Below are 27946 nucleotides of genomic sequence, written 5' to 3'. Positions count from 1 at the left end.
GACGAAAATGGCCATTTTTCAGACCACCCTAAAACGGGGTAGGTCACCCTAATGGCCAAACAAAAAAATACGGGTCTAATTATTTCGGCCAGGGAACCCCCAGACAAATTTTGAGCCCGATCCGAGGACTTTTGTTTTTTTTTCCATGCTGTTTTCGTGGGGAATTGCTGTATATATATATGAGAGGAAGGCACCAACCACCTAAAGGTGGATTAAGAAACGTTTTTTTTAAAGATAACAAAAATTCGATTGGGTTCGATTTCCATCTGCTGCAACCTTCCATCGGATGAGGAAGTCAAATGTCGGCCCCGGCCTTGGTTGTTAGGCCGTTAAGTCATTCCAGGTGTTGGAGTCGTCTCCATGCCATAAGTACAAACAACACACCAAACCAAGCCTACTCCGGTGGAATCGCTGGCGGCGATTGGACTCGCAATCCAAAGGTCGTCAGTTCAAACACTGGGGTGGAAGGTTCCTTGGAGTAAAAAGAGGTTTGGGTGCTCTCCCCATTCAAGCCTTCGGACTCCTACAAAAATTACAAAAATGACAAAAAATACAAAAAATACAAAAAATACAAAAAATACAAAAAATACAAAAAATACAAAAATACAAAAATACAAAAATACAAAAATACAAAAATACAAAAATACAAAAATACAAAAATACAAAAATACAAAAATACAAAAATACAAAAATACAAAAATACAAAAATACAAAAATACAAAAATACAAAAATTACATAAATAACAAAAATTACAAAATTACAAAATTACAAAATTACAAAATTACAAAAATTAAAAATTACAAAATTACAAAATTACAAAAATTACAAAATTACAAAAATTACAAAATTACAAAATTACAAAAATTACAAAATTACAAAATTACAAAATTACAAAAATTACAAAATTACAAAATTACAAAATTACAAAATTACAAAATTACAAAATTACAAAAATTACAAAATTACAAAAATTACAAAATTACAAAAATTACAAAATTACAAAAATTACAAAAATTACAAAATTACAAAATTACAAAAATTACAAAATTACAAAATTACAAAATTACAAAATTACAAAATTACAAAATTACAAAATTACAAAATTACAAAATTACAAAATTACAAAATTACAAAATTACAAAATTACAAAATTACAAAATTACAAAATTACAAAATTACAAAATTACAAAATTACAAAATTACAAAATTACAAAATTACAAAATTACAAAAATTACAAAATTACAAAATTACAAAAATTACAAAATTACAAAATTACAAAATTACAAAAATTACAAAAATTACAAAAATTACAAAAATTACAAAAATTACAAAAATTACAAAAATTACAAAAATAACAAAAATTACAAAAATTACAAAAATTACAAAAATTACAAAAATTACAAAAACTACAAAATAATTTTAAAAAATTACAAACAAAAAAAAATGCAAAAAACATACAAAATTGCAAAAATTTACCAAAATGACAAAAAAACCAAAATTACAAAAATAACAAAAAATACAAGAAATAATTGTTATGTCAATCCCTGTATTTTTTTTTGAACGCAATTTTTTTAAGATGAAATTTAACGTGGCTAAGAACTTTGATTGATACTGCACAACCGGGCGGATAATTACCTCCGCGAGGCCAACCATCTGTTGCCAGCCCGGCCGCCTTCGGGAAAGTTGGTAGAACCGTTCCGTTCTCCGTAATTAGACGCTTTCCCCTCCCACGTTTTTTGTATTTTCTTTCAGTTTTCTTCCCATCAAATTTAACAGCCTTGTACAAATGCGAGTATTTTCCGCGCCGAAATGGAGCAGGAAAAATCAGCGCGTTGAGGATTTATTGTTATTGAATTTTTATTTCATTCCAAAGTCGTCCGGAGTCGCGACGAGTTCACGCGAGGGGGGGACAAACTTAAAACAAACAATCCATTTCCTCCCAAGTTGATGATGAGCGCGTACTAGGGAATATTGGAATGATCCAGTCTGCTTCCGCCCCGCCGCGTGACGATCTGCGTGCAAATGGCTCACCAATTTATAAATGTTTTCCCATGATTAACAGAAACACATTCCTGCTCAAATCCCTTGGAGAGTACCTACTGGAGCGAGCAGAAACGTTCAATTGCCATTTGTTATCTGCTTTATTGATTGTTGGGGAGCTGTTTGAATTTAGTTTGGAGGCAGTTGAGCAACTCTCTACGAAATCGGCCATTTTCGACTATTTTTATTTTTTGTATTTTTTTATTTGGCTCAAACTTTGTGGGAGACCAAATAAGCTATTTTGTGTCATTGGTTTGCCCATACAAGTATCCATACAATTTTGGCAGCTGGCCATACAAAAATGGTATGTAAATATTCAAAGAGCTGTAACTTTTGAGTGAATTTTCTGATCAATTTGGTGTCTTCGGCAAAGTTGTAGGTATTGTTGAGGACTATTGAGAATAAATAGGTACACGGAAAAAAATTGCAGATTTTTTTATCAACTTTTTTTTTCACAAAAACTTAATTTCCCAAAATACGTATTTTTAGATTTTCGAGATTTTTTTATATGTTTTAGGAGACAAATAACCACAACTTTTGAGCCATAGAAAAACATGGTCAAAAAATCTGCCGCCGAGTTAAGAATTTTTGAAAAAAATATGAGTTTTCTAAAAAATCGAAATTTTATGCTAAAACAAATTTGACGTTATTTTTTAATGCAAAAGTAAAGTAATACTTTACTGATTTTTTGATAAAGAGCTCCGTTTTCAAGATATAGCCACCGAAAGTTTGATTTTAGCGAAATATTAGCAGATTTTCGATTTTTAAAAATAGTGACCATGAGTGACCATTACTAGAAATGTTTTTTATGAAAAGTTCATAAAATTTGCTATAAAATTGTCTAAGAGACATTGAAGATTGGACCTCTAATTGCTGAGATACAGCCGCTTTAAGAAAAAGAAACACGAAAATTGAAGTTTTCTAAGTCTCACCAAAACAACCCACCTTTTTCTAATGTCGATATCTCAGCAACTAATGGTCAGATTTTCAATGTTAAAACATGAAACATTCGTAAACATTCGTTAACTAACATTTTAAATGGGCGTAATATTCGATGTTTGGCCCTTTTAAAATGTTAGACTTGATTTAAAAAATTTCAAAATATTTTTTTCGAAAAGATCGAAAAGAAAATTTTACGAATGTTTCTTGTTTTAACATTGAAAATCTGACCATTAGTTGCTGAGATATCGACATTAGAAAATGGTGAGTTATTTTGGTGAGACTTAGAAAACTTAAATTTTTGTGTTTCTTTTCCTTTAAGGGGTTACATACATGTAAATCGTCAAAACTGTCAGAGGTTGATATGATTTTTTTTTCAAATCTTTTTACATGGCATTAAAGTGTACATTTTCGTCTAATAACAAAATAAATATGAAGACATTTGGATGTACTATCGCCGAGATATAGCTATTTTAAGTTAGCAGTTTCGGAAAACGGGTGCCACGATATCTCAACACTGCTTTGACCAAATCAGCTCAAAATTTTGGTGAAGACTCCTTAAATCGATCCTGTGTGCATGACGAAGGTCGATTTTCAAAAACTTTATATAAAAAAAAGATAAAAATATTTTTATGTTTTTCATGTAAAAAAAAACGTAAGTTTTTGATTTTTTTATTTTTTTAAAAAGCAAAATTTCAAAATCGGGCTTCGTCATGCACACGGGATATGTCTTGGGAGTCTTCACCCCAAATTTCAACCAATTTGGTCAATCCCATCTCGAGATATCGTGGTAAATCAACTCGGTGTTTAGAGAAAAACGTTCACAAAGTTTGACAGTTCGCTTTGCGCATGGCAAAATTGCGCATGGAAAATCATCTTTTTAGTAAATTTAGTGAATTTTCTGTAATATTAAATTTTGTGATTTTCTACATGTATGTTACCCCTTAAGCCGCTGTATCTCAGTAACCAAAAGTCCAATCTTAAATGTCTCTTAGACAATTTAAGGCAAATTTTATGAACTTTTCATAAAAAAATATTTCTAGAAATGGTCACTCATGGTCACTTTTTTTTAAATCGAAAAACTGCAAATATTTCGCTTAAATCAAACTTTCGGTGGCTTTATCTTGCAAACGCATTTAAAAAATAACGTCATTTAAAAAATGCATTTAAAAAATAACGTCAAATTTGTTTTAGCATGAAATTTAGATTTTTTTCTTCTAAAAATCACTATTTTTTCAAAAATTCATAACTTGGCGGCAGATTTTTTGACCATGTTTCTCTATGGCTCAAAAGTTGTGGTTTTTTGTCTCCTAAAACATATCAAAAAATCTCGAAAATCAAAAAATACGTATTTTGGGAAATTGAGTTTTTGTGAAAAAAAAGTTGATAAAAAAATCTGCAATTTTTTTCCGTGTACCTATATTTTTCTCAATAGTCCTCAACAATACTTACAACTTTGCCCAAGACACCAAATCGATCAGAAAATTCACTCAAAAGTTACAGCTGTTTTTGTATGGACAGCAGCCAAAATTGTATGGAGACTTGTATGGGTGAACCAATGATGCAAAATAGCTTATTTGGTCATAGGGAAGGCCCCCACAAATTTCGAGCCAAATCAAAAAATACAAATAAAATCCATTTCCGGTTTTGGTAGAGAATTTCTCAGTTGCACTAAGCTGTTTTGTGGTTTGACTAAACTTAGATTTGGTTGCTGTTGAGCTAACAAAACAGCTCATAGTTTCCATGAACTAATGATCGCCACACTATTGCGGAGTGGGAGGTCAATTTATCTTTGCACTGCTAATTGAAATCAATTAATCAACACTTTAAAGTGATTTTTTTAAGGGATAGCAATCGTTACACTTGGAAATGTTATAGCTGGATGTATTTGCAGTCAAAACTAAGTTAATGCTGTTGCAGATATTTTCCAAAGTTTTTGTTTCCTTAAAAACAGCTTGTCTAACAAAGATCAAAAACCCACTTTTATTCATTTGTGATGACCCGAACAAGGGATCAATCATTAAATTCGTTGTTTTAGAAGCGTTTGAATCGCCATCTTCTCTCGTTTACGTTTTAAACTCCTCCAAGGAATTCGTCTTATTGCCGCTCCCGGTGGATTTTGTTTTTCCACCGAACATCAAACCGGCCGCACCACGTGGCGTGTGTCGCCAAAGGGCACGTCGTTGTTGCCACCTCAAGAAAGTAAGTTCATGGCGCTACTTCTGCAGAACCTATAAATCCACCCTCCAAGTTGAGTTTGAGCATCAGCCCCCCAAAAGTGATTTCCATAAATCACGCCAAACTATCTACGCGAGAAGTTCGTAAAATCGGCTATAAATATTATTAATATCGCATTTTTAGTACCTTCTCGAGTTTTTTTTTTCTTGGGGGGTGTGTGCCAGTTATTGTCGGCTAGTTAGTGGTGGGTTACCCAAATTACAAATGTGTTTATTTGTTCGGCGGCCCTGCGGTGCTGGATAACATTTGTTCTTGAAAATCATAAAAGCTACCCACACGTGACGGGGGGGTCCCACGAACACTTTTCCTTAGGGGTTTTCCCGCTCCCTGGTCGGCATTTTATGATGGAAACACGCGTTCCGGCGACATTCGAGCCATAAACAATATTTGTTTTAGAGTTGCTGTTGTTGTGTTGTTATTATCGTTCCGGGTGAACTTTCTCCTCTCACCCTGGCGGTATATAAATTAGACTCAGGACCGTGACCTACAGTTCAAACCTCGTAAGCCGCGGAAACGAGACGGATTAGCCCGGTGGATTGTTGTCGTCGGAAGTCGACAGATGGAGACGGAGGTCGAGGAACTCTGGCGACATCGGCTGTAGTAGAAAACTTTTTTTATAAATGATCCTCAAGGAATCAATTACCAGTCCTCAACGTTGAAAATTTATCAAAAACTTTCATAAACAGTAAGAAATTGTGTAAATTTTGAAGGTGTTATTTTGGAAGCTTCAATATTTAATCTGTTGTTTAGGTAATTTTTCCTCACTCCTTCCTAGACTGAAAAATTTACATTACACCAGAAAAGTAGTAAAATTACACATTTTCAGAGGTAAAAGTAACTTTTTGCAATTACGTCGTGAAACTATTTACTTTTCCTGTCATTCTTGAACGACGAAATAGTCTACTTTTCTGTACCAAAAATAACAAAATCGAATAGCAACACTTTTCAAAATAAATGCTGAAAAGTTCTACTTTTCAGCACTCAGATGGGTGCTGAAAAGTTCAACTTTTCAGCACTTGTTTTGAAAAGTAACACTTTTCAACATTTTTTTTTATTCAAACGATTTTTTGGTAAAATACATGAAAATTTGACATAAAATTTCACTCAGTGTGTATTTTTTGGAATTGCAAAAAATGTTGTATGGAACTCGTTGCAAAACTTGATTTTTTCAGCACTCTTCGTATTTATCCAACTCGGTGAACCTCGTTGGATAAATGTACGACTCGTGCTGAAAAAAATCCTCTTTTTGCAACTTGTTGCATAAACTACTATTTTAGACTTTATCATAGCTGTTACAATTGCTATAAAACCTATCAGCCAACCCCAACATTAAAACCGCATAGTCATAGCAAGATCCCCAAAACCCCGTTAAACCCCTCTGAAAACCCAAAAGGACCTCCGCAAAAGGTTGTTACGGCCTATTTATAAAACCTTCATAGAAGTTCAAGGCTTTACAACTGAATCCTAACAGCCACCTCAAAGCCTTCATAAAACCTTTGCTAAAACCTAGTCAGGAGTTATGGAAAAATTACATTTCATGCATCTTCAAACGTCTTATGCCAAAAGGGGGGCCAAACAATCAATATTACGCCCTTTTAAAATGTTAGTCTTGGTTTAAAATATTTGAAAATATTTTTTTCGAAAAGATCGGAAAATTTCACGAATGTTCCATATTTTAACATTGTAAATCGGACCATAAGTTGCTGAGATATCGACATTAGAAAATGGTGGGTTGTTTGGGTGAGATTTAGAAAACATCAATTTTCCTGTTTTTAAACACTTGCATGGCAATATCTCAGCAACTAAGGGTCGTATAAACAAAGTTTAAAAAAGCAAAATATAGAAAATTCTCAGCTTTTCAAAAATATTTTATTCAAACATGTGGGCAAACATGTTCACTAATAAAAAAAATAAAAACTGCGACTTTTTTCAAAAAGTCACATAAAAATGGATTTAACTTGAAAACGGTGCACTTTATCAAAATTGCACTAAAGTACTTTTTGATTGCAAATTTGATTTTACATCGAAAAATGAAGTTGAAAATCTTTGCGACCAACATTTCGATTTTTTGAAAAAAATCAGTATTGATTAAAAAATTCATAACTCGGTCATAGATTTTTTGCACAACCTGGAAATTTCTGAAAAGTTGGCATTTGATGTCCTCTAAAACATATAAAAAAATGAAAAAAAAAAAATAAAAATAGTGACAAAAAAAATCATGAATTTTTTTTACCGTGTATCATTTTTTTCAGTGTAGTCCATATCCATACCTACAACTTTGCCGAAGACACCAAATCGATCAAAAAAAATCCTTCAAAAGATACAGATTTTTGAATTTTCATACATCGTTTTTGTATGGACAGCTGCCAAATTTGTATGGAAATTTATATGGACAAACTAATGATGCAAAATGGCTTTTTTAGGCAGACCAAAGGCACCAAAAAAGTTTCAGCCGAATTAAAAAATACAAAAATTAAAATTAAAAAAAAAGATCGATTTTGTAGAGAACTGCTCATGTGTTTTTGAAACACAATTAAAGAAAACCTCCAAATTTACAGGCAGTTTCAGTATAACAAATTTCATGTAAAATGTAAAAACATGTGATTCGTGTTTCGAATTCAGTATAAAATGAAATATAAATCGATAATTTTATAAACAAAACTTGTTTTAACAAATTTCAGGCAAAATTCTGTAACTGTATATAAACATTGATTTTTTTTCTTAAAAACTATATCAGCTACTTTAGTGATGGTACATTAAACGTACAAATAAAGTTTGAACATATTAAATATGATTTTAACAAGAATTTAAACTAAGAATTTTGAACGTAACTTTTTTTCTTAACACTATTGAATTTTTTTTTTACAAAATAGTGCATGGACTTTGTGTGGCCTACTGCAGTACATGTTTTAAAAATAATAGTCTTGAGAAAAACCTTATTTGTAGGAAAATATTACAAAAACAAATTTAAATCCTATCAAAGTTACCCTGGTTTACGGTATTCATGTTATGGTTTTCATCATAAATATGTGTTTACATCAAATTTTAAATAAAAAAAAATGCTTTTCCTATTTTTTCTGCCAAGATGGCGGTCAATCATATTCAATCAGACCACGCATTTAGCGCCGCATTTCAGCATTGCTATTTGGCTGTGTTAAATGCTCTTGTAGGAGCTTATGGTTTTAAGGAAGCTTTTTGCATGCCTAATGGCATTTGACAGCTACAACACCCTTGGTTTTAAAGAAGCATGCAATAAAACCGCTTGGCATGGCATTGCGATCTGGTTTTCAAGACTCTCTTAAAACTTTCATAAAACCTTATTGAAAGCCAGTTGGCTTTTATTTTCACCAGGTTTTATGCCCGAGGCATACAACTTTGTTAGAACCTATTAATCAGCTTTTGTTTATTGGTAGCGGTGAATGCCGAAATAAAGATGCTACCATAAAACCTCAATCAAACTAGGTGGTTGCTAGTCAGTTTAAAGTGTTATTTGGTTGTACTCCTTACCAGATATAATATTACCGTTTTTTTTATTTTTGAATCCATTTATGTGGTTACATTTTCAACTTTTTGGAAATCAAGTGCGCAAAAAACTTGTCGGATCCAACTTAGTTCACGTAAGATTCGGCTTCATCAAAGTAGCATATCACTTAAAAGGGTTATTTTATTTGTGCATTCGCTTGGAATGTCTTTCGATTACCTATGTAACGATAGGTCGAATGATGGATCTGGACATAGTTACATGGACATACATATAAGTGAGATCCGGTTACAATAAAGTACCTAAATACCACTTAAGTGGTCAAAACTCTAGACAGTGTTGCCAGATCTTCTTTTTAAAGTTTTATTTGCCTTAAGGCCATTGCAATTTTTCCAAGTTTTTGAATTTGTTGAATAAACCGTTTTACACCATCAACCCCCTTTTTAGCGTCTTCTCTTAATTAACGTTCTAACTCAAACCATTACAACATATCATGTCTGCAGTTAACTTTACGGAGTAGGCCTGGCCTGATTGATTTTTGTGTTTTTTTTCAATTCATTTGAATGTTTTAATGGCGATAAGAATGTTTATAAATTATAAAATAAGAGAAGTTTAGTTATTCGTTGAACAAAAGTAGTTCTACATGATCTTTTTCTTGACATTTAACCAAATCTGTGTTGGACAAATGAATTTAATTTATAATTCTTCTCTAAAAAATCTGATTTATTTTCAAGATGTCTATATTTGCTCCGTTTCCTCAACGTTTGGAAGTCAATTTAGACAATAAAGAAACCGTAAGAAGCAAATCAATTTTGCTGCATTTTCTCGCAAGTTTATTTTTAGGCCAATCGCACTCAGCGTGGTACTAACAACGAATTGCATCCAGCCGAGACCGCGGCATGAGACAAAGGAGAGCAAATCGCTCTCCGAACGACCAACATCCGATGCAATTTGGATACTTTTTTGCGGAGAGTTGCAACAAAAAATTGCGCATGAATTTTGTTTGCTGAGCGGAAATACTTGGCACTTGGCAATTTCCTTTGCTTAAGAGATTCGTTGAAGTCTTTTTTTTTTGTCATAATTAGTTTATCTTAAATTGTCATGAGAAGCGTTTTGTCAGAAGTTATTTCATCTGTGCTTATCAATTACACAACCTACCATAAAAAAACAACAACAAGAAAACATGTTAATTACCCAAGTCAAACGATGTTTGTTCTTTCTCCAGCAAAAACAAACTACAATACGTCTCGTCAATCGTGTACGAAAATTAGAACCAATTGACACTGACAGTTGCGCATCAGAGTACCACTGTGATCGACCAACAGTCCAATCCATCACGAGGTTAGTAAATAGACACCCGAAAAAAAACGAGGAAAACGACAAGAACCTGACACGTGTGAAAACAAACAATTAACTCTTTCCTGCCTAAGCTCATTACCCTTCTCTTGCTCTTACTCTTTCCTTCAACCTCGATGGGTGATGTCTTCTTCACTTTATGAGCTATCCATATATCAAAAGACAAATTTTAGCGACAATTAATTTTTAAGATTACTTCCTTTGAAATTGTGTGGATTTAATCACAAATGTTATACAATCTTATAAATTTGCTTTCTCAAGCTGTTTATATTCAAAACCACGAGTCACAACAGCATTTCCATGCGACGCCATGCGTCCACGTGCTAACCATTCAACACAAAGTTCTTTCTTTCCATTCTGTGGAAAATCATTTTCACTCTCCCATTTCTCAAGGACCGGTCGTTTCCAACATCATCATCGTCGTCATCCTCCCCAGGGGCTCATGAGACCGGGACCGAACAACAAAGCCAAGGTGGGACAAAAAGAGTGTTGCGAAAACCCCCCAAGTCTTTGGTTTGAGTTTTTTGTTGTCCTTTCACGAGGAGTGAAGTGAATGTCCCTTTTGAGCTTGAAGAGGGTGGCGAAGTAGGGTGGACCTATAACGTATTATGCTCAATTAACACAAATTATTTTTTTCTGAACATTGTAATTTGAATCTTTGTTTTTTCATCAAAAATTTTTAAATTAAAAATATTTTGAGTACAACCTACAGAATCTTAAAACTGGATCGTTTCGAACGGTATGTACACGCATCTTTCCTCCCTTGAAGATTCTGTGCAATGTCGGATCTTAGAAACCACTCTGCGGTGAACTCGGCACAGTAGGGCTGGCCGGTTATTATTTTATTTTGGAGGTACATTCTCGGGAGTTCACGGATGCTCTAGAATTGATCAATTTTTTATAACGTCAGTCATCGATTGTTTTTTTATTTGACTTAATTGTTTAAGGGTCTTTCCTATGGAGCAATTCCAGGCCAAAACAGGAATTTTTTAGGTACTTTTTTCCAGACTCTCTCCGAAATAGAAAAATGATACTTTGAAGAAATGGAATATGGGAAATTGGACGAGCTTTCCGGTAAAAATATTTATGAGACTAAAAAATCAAGTCAAAACATAGAAATTCTCAAAAACCATCAAAAAACCAATATTTTCAACATTTTTATTTTTAAAACCGCTGTAACTTCACAAGGATTGGACTTAGGACAGTGATCAATATGGAGACTTTTATGTAAAAAAACTTTAAAAAATATTTGTACCAGCCTAATGTCCATGGTCGCCCAAATCTGCACATTTTTTTTAAAGTTCAGAAAATTCCCTGTAAATTTGCCTAAGAACCTTTGAAAATTGAACCTCTAGAAACTTGATGGTTTTGTACGGTATGTCCACGCCTCCTTCCTCCCCTGTAAAATCTATGAAATGTGATCTGTTCTCTAAATCATCTCTGCGGTAAACACGGCGCAGTGGGGTTGTCCGCTTTTTATTTTTGTAATACGTTTTCGGGAGTTCTCAGATTTACTGATATTATAAATATTCAGAACTTAACACACAATTTTGGGTAGTGAAAGAATTTGCTGTTGTTCTATTTCTTTATAGAATAGATCTTACGAACCACCCTCTAACCAAGTCGTCGTTGAGTATTCTAGAGCTCATTGACGTCCAGCAATGAATAAGGGAATGCTTTTCTTGCTCAAAACAATACCCCCATGACGTCAATTAGAATCTTAGAAGGGGGTTCGATGGAGTCTGGAGAGATTTGCGCGGTGTGCCTAATCATCATCATCGGAGAGGAGAAGTTGTTCTCGAAGTGACGATGCCTCAAAGGTCAGTGGACACAATGTGCAGTTGGGTGACCTCAGACTTTAAACTTTGACAAAGTGGAACAATTCCCAGAAAAGCATTGCAATGGTTTGTCCAGACGTCAATCCGCCCAACGCTCGAACGCCGTTTCCGTTGCAGATTCAAGAATCTCCGAGGAAAGTTGATACACTCTCCCGTTTCTCCTCCATCAGTTGACAGCTCTTTGTTTCTCGAAAAAAAAAAGAAGGAAGTGTCATTTTTCCGTGTGGCATTTCCGAGCACGTCTCGACCACGTCCGGAGATCAATCCAGGCCGAGAATTGTCCCGTAAAATGCAGTTTGCCTGTGGAAAACAATGCGAGCGAGTCTGCACAGATCTTGGCCGGCTAAAATTAAATCGCGGGAATGTCTTCTAACGTTGGTTGGTGGAGGAGAGATGGATTGATGGATTTGTCAGGAACGTTGCGAAGGGCCATGCCATAGCTGTCGTCGCCAGAAGAATCGGGCCACGCGGAATTCTAATTTTGGAACCGTCGGCGGTCGGCGCTAGAATCTAGATGTGTGAACCGCTTGGTAACAGAAGAAGATGCGTTTGCTGGGTGGACCCTTTTCTAGGGTGTGATCGAAAAGGGCAGACATTTTCCTTTCGAAGAAGACACGTTGGAGAAAACTAACTGGTTGTGGAAATTATGCTAATGGGAGGGGAGTTTAATTGATTTGTTGATGAGGTAATTAAAACCCCATACATTTAGGAGAAAATGACCATGCAGGAGCTAAAGCAGTTTTTATTTTCAACTTTTTTTTGTCTAATCTATGGTTGAAATTGCTTTAACTTGACGCAAATCCTAAAATGGGTCATACTCTGCCAACTCACACGAAATCGTATAAAGAGGAAAGGGATTAGGATGTCGGGAAGTGTTGACGCTCCACTTTTTTTTTAAGGGGATAAGGGAAAATCTCCATGGTATCCCCAAATAAGTTTTGCATGTGGTTGGACGTTTTTTGGAAAGGTATAAGGTCTAGGATACGCTCTAAGCAAGCGTTTCGACCATTGTAATGATATTTTGCACCAAAATTACATTTAAAAAATATATTTCTAGACCGACGCTTTACCCAACCACTCTGGGCCTTGAGTGTTTTAAGCTTCTTTGTAATGATTTTGTTTATCAACGATAATAAAAGAAAAACTGATTTTATCACTACTACCGAGAAATAAGTACATATAAAATGAATGAATGAAAAGGAAAAATATAATCACAATGACAATACAAAAATAAACAAAAAATAATTAAAATGGCCAAATTGTTAAAAAATTAAAAATTGTTGCAGAGTGAACCATTTCTTATTACAGATTATTTATACGGAAATTACAAAAGTTACCAAAATGTCCAAAATGGTAAAAAATACAAAAAATGCTGTAGAGCAAACATTTTTTGTTTACCAAAAAATACAAAGAATGCTGTAGAGCGAACAATTTATTTCATTTTTGACAAAAATTACAAAAATTTCATTTTTTTCAAAAAATATAAAAATACAAAAACTACAAAAATTACAAAAAATACAAAAATTACAAAAATTAGAGAAAAAAACTAAAATTACAAAAATTACAGAAATACCTAACAGAAAAAACTAAAATCACAAAAAAATACAAAGCTAAAATCACAAAAAAATTACAAAAAAAAAGTACAAAAAAATACAAAAAAAAAATACAAAAAAAAATAAAAAAAAATACAAAAATTACAAAAAATTCAAAAAATTCAAAAATTACAAAAATTAAAAAAGAATACAAAAATTACAAAAAATACAAAAATAACAAAAATTACAAAAATTTCAAAATTACAAAATTACAAAATTACAAAATTACAAAATTACAAATATTACAAAATTACAAAATTACAAAAATTACAAAATTACAAAAATTACAAAATTACAAAATAACAAAATTACAAAATTACAAAATTACAAAAATTACAAAATTACAAAATTACAAAAATACAAAAATTACAAAAATAAAAAATTACAAAAATTACAAAATTACAAAAATTACAAAAATTACAAAAATTACAAAAATTACAAAAATTACAAAAATTACAAAAATTACAGAAATTACAAAAATTACAAAAATTACAAAAAAAAAAATTACAAAAATTACAAAAATTACAAAAAATACAAAAATTACAAAAATTAGAGAAAAAAACTAAAATTACAAAAATTACAGAAATACCTAACAGAAAAAACTAAAATCACAAAAAAAATACAAAGCTTAAATTACAAAAAAATACAAAAAAATACAAAAATAAAAAAATACAAAAATTACAAAAATTCAAAATTACAAAAATTAAAAAGAATACAAAATTACAAAATTACAAAATTACAAAAATACAAAAATTACAAAATTTCAAAATTACAAAATTACAAAAATTACAAAATTACAAAATTACAAAATTACAAAATTACAAAATTACAAAATTACAAAATTACAAAATTACAAAATTACAAAATTACAAAATTACAAAAATTACAAAATTACAAAATTACAAAAATTACAAAATTACAAAAATTACAAAATTACAAAATTACAAAAATTACAAAATTACAAAATTACAAAAATTACAAAATTACAAAAATTACAAAAATTACAAAAATACAAAATTACAAAATTACAAAATTACAAAAATACAAAAATTACAAAAATACAAAAATTACACAAATGACAAAAATTACAAAAATTACACAAATGACAAAATTACAAAATTATAAAATTATAAATATTACAAAATTACAAAAATTACAAAATTACAAAAATTACAAAAATTACAAAAATTACAAAAATTACAAAAATTACAAAAATTACAAAAATTACAAAAATTACAAAAATTACAAAAATACAAAAATTACAAAAATTAAAAAATTACAAAAATTACAAAAATTACAAAATTACAAAATTACAAAAATTACAAAATTACAAAATTACAAAAATTACAAAAATTACAGAAATTACAAAATTACAAAAATTACAAAAAAAACAAAAATTACAAAAATTACAAAAATTACAAAAAATACAAAAATTACAAAAATTAGAGAAAAAAACTAAAATTACAAAAATTACAGAAATACCTAACAGAAAAAACTAAAATCACAAAAAAAATACAAAGCTTAAATCACAAAAAAATTACAAAAAAATACAAAAAAATACAAAAAAATAAAAAAAAAATACAAAAATTACAAAAAATTCAAAAATTACAAAAATTAAAAAAGAATACAAAAATTACAAAAATTACAAAAATTACAAAAAATACAAAAATTACAAAAATTTCAAAAATTACAAAAATTACAAAAATTACAAAAATTACAAAAATTACAAAAATTACAAAAATTACAAAATTACAATAATTACAAAATTACAAAATTACAAAATTACAAAATTACAAAAATTACAAAATTCCAAACATTACAAAAATTACAAAATTATAAAATTACAAAATTACAAAATTACAAAAATTACAAAATTACAAAAATACAAAAATATAAAAATACAAAATTACAAAAATTACAAAAATTACAAAAATACAAAATTACAAAAATTACAAAAATTACAAAAATTACAAAAATTACAAAAATTACAAAAATTACAAAAATTACAAAAATTACAAAAATTACAAAAATTACAAAAATTACAAAAAATACAAAAATTACAAAAAAAAACAATAATTACAATAATTACAAAAATTACAAACAATACAAACATTACAAACATTACAAAAAATACAAAAAATACAAAAATTACAGAAAATTAAAAAAAATGCAAAAAATACAAAAATTACAAAAATTACATACATTACAAAAATTACAAACATTACAAACATTACAAACATTACAAAAATTACAAAAATTACAAAAATTACAATAATTACAAAAATTACAAAAATTACAAAAATTACAAAAATTACAAAAATTCCAAACATTACAAAAATTACAAAATTATAAAATTACAAAAATTACAAAATTACAAAATTACAAAATTACAAAAATACAAAAATATAAAAATACAAAATTACAAAATTACAAAATTACAAAAATACAAAAATTACAAAATTACAAAATTACAAAATTACAAAATTACAAAATTACAAAATTACAAAAATTACAAAAATTACAAAATTACAAAAATTACAAAATTACAAAATTACAAAATTACAAAATTACAAAATTACAAAATTACAAAAATTACAAAAATTACAAAAATTACAAAATTACAAAATTACAAAAATTACAAAATTACAAAATTACAAAAATTACAAAATTACAAAATTACAAAATTACAAAAATTACAAAATTACAAAATTACAAAAATTACAAAAATTACAAAATTACAAAATTACAAAATTACAAAATTACAAAATTACAAAATTACAAAATTACAAAAATTACAAAATTACAAAATTACAAAATTACAAAATTACAAAATTACAAAAATTACAAAATTACAAAAATACAAAAATTACAAAATTACAAAAATTACAAAAATTACAAAAATTACAAAAATTACAAAAATTACAAAAATTACAAAAATTACAAAATATTACAAAAATTACAAAAATTACAAAAATTACAAAAATTGCAAAAAATACAAAAATTACAAAAATTACAATAATTACAAAAATTACGAAAATTACAAAAAATTCAAAAATTAAAAAAACACAGAAATTACAAAAAATAACATTACAAAAAAAGAACAAAATGACAAAAATGGCCAATGGCCAATTTACTATCCAGGTCCATACATCCAATTGAAATGTGGTCAAAGACAAACTTATGGGAAATTGGACGAGCTTTCCGGTAAAAATATTTTCGAGACTGAAAAATCAAGTCTGTCATATAGAAATTGCCAAAAACCATCAAAAAACCTTTTTTTTCAACATTTTTATTTTTAAAACCGCTGTAACTTTACAAGGATTGGACTTAGGACAGTAGTCAATATGGAGACTTTTATGTAAAATTGTCTGGAGAATCGATTCCCTTATTCGGGTTTTGAAAATTTTGACGTTTAGAGCACTTTTCAAAAAAACAGTTTCAGTAAATGATTTTTGTTTTTTTTTTTTTTTTAGGTGAGTTGCTCCATCCTGCATTTTTTGTGAGTCTTTTTGTAACATCTTAGGCTATCTTGACAAAAATTTTGAACGAAAAAAAATCGTGGGCTCCCCCTCAAATTTGACTTTTAAACTTTAAAATTAAAAAATCTCATAAAAGTTGAGTGTGTTTTTCTTTCAGTGTATTTTTATCGAAAAGCCCGTCAAATTTTCTACAAGTTTGTCTCTGACCACTTTTTGATACGATGCAACGGCTTCGAAATAGAGAAGTATTTAAATTCCGAATTACAATAATATTTAAAACACTTATGCCCTTCCCAAATGTCATTATCGAGTGGAACTGGCTCCATATACACAAAAATGGCTTATATAAGCGTAGGATAACATGTCTACAAAGTTTCATTGAAATCGGAGAGGGTCGAGAAAAAAGTACCTGAAAAATTCCTGTTTTGGGCTGGAATTGCTCAAAAGCAATCAATTCAATCAAATTTACAACTAAATTAAGTTTACAACAAACTGGAAACAACCAACTTTTAGAACTGACATTTTATTTAGATTTATTTTTTTATTTAGAATTACAATTTCGATGAAATCTCTCGTAGAATTTCAACACTTGAATTAATTCCTCCACCAAGAATGCACCCCATTTCACGCCACATACATTTCCATCCTGCCATTCCTTGGGGCGCAAAAGTATGTTAGTCGCATCACCAGGACTCGTACCGTATAAATATAAATCTGGAACTCGGCTCTTCACGTCAACGCCGCCGCCATACGACGGCCTCAAAATTTGTTCGCGTGTGGTACAAAAAGATGACCTTTTTTTTCGTTCAACTTCCCAATACCGTCTTCTTCGCGCTATTTCTTCCCTTTTTGGCAAACCATCCAGCAAAACCTGAGCTCCGAGTCTCGTGTGTCGCGCCATCATCCGGGATTGGGATGCTGTAATAATTAACCGCGCGGTGATGTCATGGGACCAGAATAGAGACGGCCGTTGAGCATTGAGGCACAGGGATCTTCTCCACTGACTAGATGTTTGTTTGTGCCATCATTAAATTGTGGTGTAAAAAGTGCAAAAAAAAAGGTGTCGCGGTGTGGCATGAGTTTGCTAATTCTAGTCTAGTGTTAGAACGCGAATGCGACTGGTAGACATCAGAGATTCGAGAGTTGCCTTTTCTCATCGATTTAAGATGGTGTAATCCCTGCGATATTACTATTAGTATTAATATGAACGCATAAATGGTAGTTTGCACGGAGAAAAATCTTTTCTCAAAATCGCGAAAAAGCTTCAATGAAATTCGGAGCCACGAACAAAGTGTTCAAATGCCACAGAACATTTTTCAAAAACGTCGCAGCTAAAAAAGTAGTTATCCAGCTGTAAAAAGCCTGGGTGTAAAATAAATATTGCATTATTATATGCAATTTTATGTGATTTTACACCCTGAAATATGTAGCCCATCAGTATGGGAAACCTACTTGACCGAAATGTCAAGCTCATATATGCGTTTATCCTTAAAGCTATTCATCGGTCTGATGGCCGAGTGGGCTAAGGCGCCAGTCCTTACTGTTGGAGCTGGGTTTGAATCCCGTCGGTTACAACTTTTTTTTTGTATTTGCAAAAATTGTACAATTGTACAATTGTGTAATATTAAGTGCTTATTTTGACGAAGGAGATGTGCATGCTTTTGCATGCGATTTTACCATCGGATTTTTTGCTGTGGTCCCAAGCTAATCAAACTATTTCTTTTAAACAAAGTTTAAATAACATTAAACCGTTCTACAGCTAAATAGGTCAGGTCATCCATCCCGAACCCAAGGAGCAATAAATCATCGCATCGTTACAACCCGCGACGTGACGTCACAAAAAACAGCTTCATTCCCCTGAACTGATGAGTTCAATAAATTTCGTCAACCGGGGCCAGACGTTTCCACTGACGACGATGATGATCCTTTTCCTCCTCTGCTCAAACTCTCCCGAGAGCGAGAAACATCCGAAAGAGAGAACCTCGCCGGAAAAATCATCATCGTCATCATCGCTCTTGCAATCATTTACAATGCCATTGCCATCGTGCTCAGAGTCTGCGAAGAGAGTCATCAGCCAGACGTCTACGGTCGACGCACAGATTGTGGACCTTTCTGGATATTGAGACGTTGCCCTGCGTTCTTGGCATATCCGTCCGGTGTCACTCGGAGACCAGGTGGAGGTTGCACAGGAAGGGAAAAAAACAACATCCTTGTTGACTGCGTGTATTTTCGTACGTCGACGTCGATTTTAGGAGAGTGGGTGGCGCAAACGAGGACGAAGACCTTTTTTCTCGACTGTTGTTGTCGCGGTGGGAAATGGTTCTTGTCGATACAGACAAAACACTCGGTTTGAGAGGTGATTCCTGTCTGCATATTTGCTTATGCTTGTCTGCGGAGGAAGAGGCAATGGATATATGAGTGTGCTGAATATATGAATGGGAAATTTTGAGCTGGCTTCCGCTGGGGGTCGGAGAAGGAAAACTGCTGTGCGGCGGATGTTGATGCAAATGTCGATGAATTTGACTGTTGCGAAACTCGGGACCAAAACTTGAAATAAATTATTGATAATCATTTATTAATATTTTTTCCATTCAAAGGAATCTTTTTTTCGATTCTTTCAAACATGAGGCTTTTAGCAGATAAATACTCACTTCAAACATTCTTTCATAAATGGGTCATTCTCCGCTAACTCACATGAAATTGGAAAAGTTGCCCAGAACCCTTTTTAATTTCCATAAAACTTTGCTCAATTGTGTAATTTTGGTACCTAATTACGAATCCGAAGCAAATTTTCGATATCTCGTGACGGTGGGGATGTACAATCCCTTTAATTTTTCGGGATTTTTTATTTATTAAAACACCTTTTTCAATGATTTGTAGCTCAAAACAGTAAAAAGATAAAAAATGAGTTAAAGAGACTGTTATGTAATTTTGAACGCCCAATTTGATGGCGTACTCACAATTTAAAAAAACTTTTTTCCATCAAAAAAGGTTAAAACAACAACAGATAGAATTCGAGAGACATGTTATTTTATGGGAAATTCGATGTACTTTTTTAATCGGCAATAACTCAGCGAGCAAGGTTGTTAATCGATAAAATTACTGTCGGTAGGCAAAAAATTAAAAAAATATAAAAAAATTAAATTACAAGCCTAGGTTTCAACATTTGGATGAAAAAAGTGTTTTAAAATGCATTTTATACGCGTCCAGTTGCCTTCCAATCATTTGTTTTCAAAATGTCGATGTATTGAGGGAATTTTTTTTTTCGCGAAAAAAAAAACTTTTCGTAGGACTGTACAAAGTCTTCAAAGGAGTTCAAACATGCTAAATATGATTATAAACGCAGGAAAAGGCATTTTAACTGGTTTTCGATTGATTAAACTTTAATTTTCATAAAATTTTGAAATTTTTTTTCGAAAAAAAAATTTGCCCCTCGATTATTCAGACCCATTTTGAAGGGGGGTGACATAAACTTTGAAAAATATTTACAACGGCCTTACTGAAATTTTCGCAAATTACCGTATGTTTTCGAAAATACTTAAATTTTCAAAATAAGCAATATTGGTATCAATCGAAGCGAAATTGTGTTTGCCTTTTCACTTTATTAGAGTTTTGTTTTGGTAAATTCCGAAATTTTCACAAAATACCGTATTTTCTCAAAAATTCAAAATTTTAAAATATGCAACACGGGTATCAAACGAAGCGAAATTTTGCATACTACATACATACAATTAAAATTGTGGATGTCTCATATAAAAATTTGCATCGGTTGATACCATACCATATTTTGATATTGCAAATTTAAAAAAAATAGTATTTTAGAAAAAATACGGTATTTTGTGAAAATTTTGATATTTTACAAAAAAAAAAAAAACTCTAGTAAGGCCGTTGCAAATATTTTCATATTTCAAAGTTGGCCTGAATAATCAGGGGCAAAAAAAAAACATTTTTTTTGAAAAACTTTAAAATTTTATTGAAAATTAAGGTTTAATCAACTGAAAACCAGTTGAAATGCATTTTCCCGCGTTTATAATCATATTTAGCATGTTACAACTCCTTTGAAAACATTTTAAATTTTCATGAAATATACAGCCATTCCCCACGAAAACAGCATAGTTCGAAAAAAAAGTTCTCCGATCGGGCTCAAAATTTTTCTTAACATATGAAAAGGTCGTATGAAAACTTAAAATGCTGTTTTGAAGGTCTCGGGACCAAAAGCCTATATCTGAAAATATTTTTATCGGATTCCTCGGAAAATTTCACATAACATATCAAAAAATGGTGAAGTTATGTTTTCGATACTCTGAGATACGATTTTTTGAAAATAAAAACTGTGTTTTTCTACGCGCCACGCGCAAAAATGGGAAAATGAAGAAAACGGGAAAAAATCGACTTTTTTTTACTAAAACGGCGATAGCTTAAACATTTCAGCGATGACCTATACATGTTAGGGTACCAAAATTTTCGTAATTGAAATACGCAACTTTTGGTACCCTAACAAGTATAGGTCATCGCTGAAATTTTCAGGTCATCGCCGTTTAGTGAAAAAAGTCGTTTTTTTTCCCGTTTTCGTCATTTTCCCATTTTTGCGCGTGGTGCGTCGAAAAACTCAGTTTTTATTTTCAAAAAATCGTATCTCAGAGTATTGAAAACATAACTTCACCATTTTTTTATATGTTACGTGAAATTTTCCGAGGAATCCGATAAAAATATTTACAGACATAGGCTCTTTGGTCCCGAGACCTTCAAAACAGCATTTTAAGTTTTCATACGACCTTTTCAAATGTTAAGCTAGATTTTTGAAACTTCTTACTATTTTTCCCAAATAGCCAAACTAATCACCTTTCTTTTGCGTCTAGGACTGCTAAAACCAGATGAAATGGCGCGGAGATATGACTTTTTGAAAAAAGTGGTTTTTGCGAAAATCGACGAAAATTGCCATTTTTCGAACCACCCTAACACGGCGTAGGTCACCCTAATGGCCAAACAAAAAATACGGGTCTAATTATAACGGCCAAGGAACTCCCAGAAAAATTTTGAGCCCGATCGGAGAACTTTTTTTTCGAATCATGCTGTTTTCGTGGGGAATTGCTGTATACAGTCCCATGAAAAGTTTTTTTTTTTGCGATAAAAAAAATCCGTCGATACTTCGATATTTTCAAAAGTAATGATTGGAAAGCAACTGTACGCCCCCTCCCTCGACTCTGGTCAGAGCCGAGGGACATAAACTTCAAAAAATATTTACAACGGCCTAAAGTGTAAAAGCAAACAATATTTCGTTTCGTTTCATACCCGTATTATTCCAAAAATTTGTGTATTTTCGAAAAAATATGGATCATATATTCTTAGTAAAAACATTGAAAATAAAATTATTTTTGGGATTGTGAGTTTTTTTGCCTTGCGTATGCCAGAAGTTGATTTTCACATTATCAGGATTTTTTTAATTGATTATTTTGACCATTTTTTCAAAGTTATAAACCCCAAAACTATTATTTTGCTTTCAAAAGTTTTTTTTTTTGAATTTCCAGAAAACTTTTTGGAAGTATTTTGTATCCCCTGTATTGCTAGAATGCGAAAATGTTTTCTAAACAATATTTGTATAGTGAACAATTTAAAGTCGAAATCTGAATTTTGAGAAGGGGGTTTCTGATCAATTTTCGGCTATGCTGTATTGTACACGGAGGAAAAAAATCCTTGATAATCAATCATAGATTTTTTAAATGTGTTGCAAAATCTGCTACCAGATTTATGATTTTTTGGAAAAAGAGTATTTTTTTTGGAAAACAAATCTACAATATGTTAAACAAAAGTTCTAAATTCCAATTTGTGGTAAAGTGTACCGTTTGAGGGCATCTTAGAGTTGTTTTTTTTTTTTTGAAAAATGTTTAGTTTTTTTTTGCAATTCAATAATACTCTATGAAGGAAAAGCACCCTAGCAAAAATATTTTCGAAGAGCTGAGAAAATTTGCTAAAATTTTTAATGTTTTACATTCTCAAAAAAATAAAAAAAAAAAAAACAAACCATCCACATTAACGACCCCCGGGTCTTTTGTGGTCTCTATTGCAAGTTTCTGCTCGAACCTAGGAGTCCGAAGGCTTGAATAGGGAGAGCACCCACACCTCTTTCTACTCCAAGGAACCTTCCACCCCAGTGTTTGAACTGACGACCTTCGAATTGCGAGTCCAGCCGCCGCCAGCGATTCCACCGGAGTAGGCTTGGTTTGGTATGTTGTTTGTACTTATGGCATGGAGACGACTCCTACACCTGGAATGACTTAACGGCCTAACAACCAAGGCCGGGACCGACATTTTACTTCCTCATCCGATGGAAGGTTGCAGCAGATGGGAATCGAACCCAGAATCATCCGCTTACAAAGCGGACAGCGTAACCATTCGGCCACGCACTGCCATTCTCAATATCATCTAATTAGCCCCCCTTTTTTTACTTGCGATATCTCGGAAACTTTTGGTCGATTTTAAATGTCGAAAAATGAAAATTTTGATGAAATGTTCTGCCAAAATTAATTTTAAAAAGTTGCTCATCATTTGAAAATTTTCAGGATAATTATTTGTTGAGACCTTCTTAAAGGTTACTCTAGATTCTAAAAGCTTGCAATTTTTCGAATAGAATTCACAGAAAATTTCACATATGTTTTTTTTAACATTGAAACTCGGACCAATCGTTTCTAAAGATATCACGAGTTGAAAATTTGGGGCTAATTAAAGGCTAATTTTGGTCATATTTTGGGTTCAAATTTTATCATTCACATGGAAACCCAAAATATGACCAAAAATCGATTTTGCGATACTTTGGCGTAATTCTGAGGGCAGAGTCAGATTCAGCGGGCAAAATTACAAAATTTTATTACGCCCTTTTAAAATGTTAGTCTTGCTTTAAAAATTTTAAAAATATTTTTTTCGAAAAAATCGGAAAATTTCACGACTGTTTCATATATTTAACATTGAAAATCGGACCATTAGTTGCTGAGATATCGATATTAGAAAATGGTGTGTTGTTTGGGTGGGACTTAGAAAACATCAATTTTCCTGTTTTTAAACCTTTGAATGGCAATATCTCAGCAACTAAGGAACGTATCAACAAAATTCAAAAATGCATAATATAGAGAATTTTCTCAGCTCTTCAAAAAAATTTGTGCACTAATTTTAAAAAATGAAGAACTGCGACTATTTTCAAAAAAAGTCATCTAAAAATGGATTGACTTGAAAACGGTGCACTTTATCAAAAATTTACTAGAGTACTTTTTGATTGCAAATTTGATTTTACATCGAAAAATGAAGTTGAAAAATTTTTGCGACCAATTTTTCGATTTTTTTTTAAATCAGTATTGATTCAAAAATTCATAACTCGCTCAAAGATTTTCTGCACAACCTGGAAATTTCTGAAAAGTTGGCATTTGATGTCCTCTAAAACATATCAAAAAATGAAAAAAAATTAAAAATAGTGTTTTTTTTTTGCAAATCAAGTTTTAGTGACAAAAAGTTAAATAAAAAAAAAATGTTTTACCCTGCATCATTTTTTTCAGTGTGGTCCATATCTATACCTACAACTTGGCCGAAGACACCAAATCGATCAAAAAATTCTTTCAGAAGATAAAGCTTTTTGAATTTTCATACATCATTTTTGTATGGCCAGCTGCCAAATTTGTATGGAAATTTATATGGACAAACTAATGATGCAAAATGGCTTCTTTGGGCATACCGAAGGCACCAAAAAAGTTTCAGTCGGATTAAAAAATACAAAAAAAATCGAATGACCGAAACCTGAGAGAATTGCTCATTTGCAACAACTGAAGACACCAAAGCTCCAAAACTTCAACATTTTTTGGAAAATCCGTTTTCCACTTAATTTTGCGATCTGGACCACTGTGCATTGAGAATAACTAATTTTTCACCAAATTAAAAAAAAAAAATATATATCAATGTGTTCAAGAATTTGAGTTTTTAACTTTTGTGGTCTCAACATTCAAAATCTGTAAAATTAGTAAAAAGCCTTGCCTAAAAAAAGTTATTAATTGTATTTTAAATAATGTTAAAGCTGTTTTACAAGTTTTTTCAATGAAAATTTAAAGTTTTGGCATTATTTTTTTTTGCATCTTGATTTTTTCAATTTGTAGGGAATTGACAAAAGCTTCAAATAAAATTTGCATTGGCTTAAACTGCATTAAATGTAAAAAAATTAAAGTGATGAACAAATTCCACGAAAATGACGTATGGCTTTACCATGAAATGACTTATTTACATTCTTACTTGATAGAAATGTGTTGTTAAGCCTTAAGATGTCTGGAAAATTATAATGCTGAATCAACTTATAACTAATTTGGACCACCCTAGAGTTCACCACATCAAAAGATGCCGCTCATGTTTTACGATCAATGTTTTTTGCCTTCCTCACCTAACTGAGGAAAGGCTATAAAATCACTCGAAAAATGAACTTATTAATTTGACCTCGTAGACCCACCTTCACGTATTTATATCGACTCAGAATCATGATCTGAGCAAATGTCTGTGTGGATGTGTGTAGGTGGGTGGACAAAAAAATTGTCACTCGATTATCTCCGGACTAGATGAACGGATTTTGACCGTATTAGTCTCATTCGATCCGTCTTGAGGTCCCATAGGTCTCTATTTAAAATCAGCAAGTTTAGTTAAGTACTTCAAAAGTTATGCTAAAAAACGATTTTGGCGTAAGTCCGGAAGATTGTAAAAAGGGTGGTTTTTGCAAGAAAACCTATCATGATATACATTTTTAGAAAGGTATTAAAAAGACCTTTCCAATGAGTGTTATTTATACACTTTTTGGAGGCCGGATCTCAGATATTTCAATGAAAATGATGTCCGGGTCCATCATGCGACCTGTTAGTTAGATAATTAGTTAGAATTTATTAATGTGAGGAAGGCACCAACCACCTAATGGTGGATTAAGTAACGTTTTTTCTAATCTATGATTGGTTATCAATTTTGTGCCATTAAATTTATCTGAACTACGCAGAACTCAAAAAAAAAAATCTATTTTGTGACCGCCACGTGGTTTTCCCGAAGCGATATCTTGGATTGTTTCCCCATCATTGTGAAAATATCGCATTTTTTCCGGAAAATACAGCATCCACGCGTTTTCGTGTGAGAAAATCGACATTGTCATTTCGTCACCAAATGCTGCATCCATTCCACCCCTGCACATCCATCCTCCCTCGCACCGTTCATCCGTGTGTGTCGCATCGCATCTCTCGACGGTGTGTGCCTACTGACGACGGTTGATGACGGGTCGTAGCACTGAGTTCGTCCGAATCTCGCTCTCTCTCTCTCATTTTCTTGTCGATGACGATGATGATGAAGGTATGTTTTCCTCCAATGACAGCGTTTTCCATGTCTGTCTGCCGGCCGGGAAGCCCGGGACACGTCCCGTCCCATCTACCCAGCATTTCTGAACTCGAGCAGAGAAGAGTCGACGTCGTGGGCAAAACATCAACCAGAGCGGTTAGTTTTTCGTCAGCTTCCGAGCCGGTCGGTTGGGTTTTTGTCGGGGTTTTCCGAGGGAGTGGAGTCGGTGTGTGTGGAGTTGGTGCTGGTTGCCGGGAAGTTCCGGAAGTAGCCGGAAGTGTTGGGCGAGTCGGGGAAGCGAGACGGAAGCGATGAGACTGAGATGACGACGGTGGAGGATCGAGTTCAGCTGGGGCGTTGTTGTACATAACCTTAGGAAGAAAAAGTGTGTGGTGTGGAGGCTTGCCAATTTCTTAGTCCGTAACTAGTGCAATTTTATCGGTTTTATTCGGTTTCGGTTTTCAACACGGTTTGAAACTTGTACATATTCCGCCCGTTGCCAAGTCTGCAGACTTGCAGGCGGATTTTCGCAGCTCATGTGGTGAGAGAATAAAAGACTTAAGACTACTGAATTACTCAAACGCATCTACTACCAACTACTAGCCACCGGTCCTCGTGTACAGCGCAAATAATCTCCGGAAACAGCTTCTTCTGCGGACGCTGCTGTTGGACGAAACGCCACCAGAAAGTTCATCGCAAAAGTGTTGTGCGTGTGTTTTGGTGTATTTTGGTCAAGTAGACTTGCATATAGAGGTGTACTTATAGTTAAGGCAAACAGGATTTTTAAAAAATCCCCAAAATTATCATGTACAGTGTACAGAACTAGATCCAGCGAGGTCAGTGTCGTCTACCCCCACAAACTCATCATCATCATCATCATCGTCTGCCCAAAAAAACAGTCAGTGAACCTCATCGCACCTCAACTCAGAGGAAGCAACCCGTGCTCGAAATATCCTAATTGTCTGCGCAAATACGAACACCACCCCCGGAGGAGGACAATGGTGCAGCTCAAGGTTCAAAGCCCGCTCGTCGGCAAACTGGTCGTCGTCGGCAAGCAGTGGGGACCCTCGCTCAGCGACTGTCTGGAGATCCAGGCCAGCCTCCCCAAGAAGGGCCTCGCCGTCAAGGGGACGTGGAAGTGTGTAAGTATGTTGTGACCAAGGAGGCGAGTATGTTGTGAAAATGAGTGGAGGAGGTTTATCGTCATCGTCAGTGTTGTAGACAGGCACGGTGGGGAGGGGTAAGGAAGGGGGTTAACCCTTGACCTTCCGGTGGGGTTGGGGTGCTGGGTCCTTGACCTCTGAACTTGAGTTGGGGATGGACAGGAGTAGTTTTGCAGCTAGAAGCTACAACGTGTTCATGGTTCTGGGAATTTGAGAACTCTAGACGTGTCAGCTTGTTATTGAGTACAATCAACACTCAGATGGTCGATTTAAGGGATAATTGTACAGAATTTAAAACCGAGATAAAAAGCAAAATGGATTTATTTATTTTTTTAATTTTTATTCAACTGTAAGTTTTTTGAAAAAATTTTCTTACTCTTGTCTATTCTATAGTTATAAGTAATAATTTTACGATTGAATTACGATGTAAAACACAGCTGAAAGGAACACCAAAACTCTGTTGTGTACCTAAATGAACT

At 32.6% G+C, this 27946-nt stretch overlaps 1 protein-coding gene across 6 annotated transcripts in view; it reads left to right on the top strand.

The window, feature by feature from the left end:
- Positions 1-27946, top strand: part of LOC6036978 (leucine-rich repeat flightless-interacting protein 2) — a 122689-nt gene that overhangs the window by 26950 nt on the left and 67793 nt on the right. Inside the window, exon 1 of one of the 6 annotated variants that reach the window (XM_038249409.1) lies at positions 26476-27446. The exons of the other annotated variants lie outside the window; for them this stretch is intronic. Within the exon in view, the coding sequence (XP_038105337.1) occupies positions 27303-27446 (144 nt within the window). The 5' untranslated portion in view covers positions 26476-27302. Of the gene's footprint in view, positions 1-26475; positions 27447-27946 lie in introns of those variants that run through there. 6 annotated transcript variants of the gene reach the window in all.

This window comes from Culex quinquefasciatus, chromosome 1, assembly GCF_015732765.1.
Source record: "Culex quinquefasciatus strain JHB chromosome 1, VPISU_Cqui_1.0_pri_paternal, whole genome shotgun sequence".
Classification (NCBI taxonomy): domain Eukaryota; kingdom Metazoa; phylum Arthropoda; class Insecta; order Diptera; family Culicidae; genus Culex; species Culex quinquefasciatus.
The sequence above is the reverse complement of the archived record's forward strand: the minus strand, read 5'-3'. Positions and strand labels throughout refer to the sequence as shown.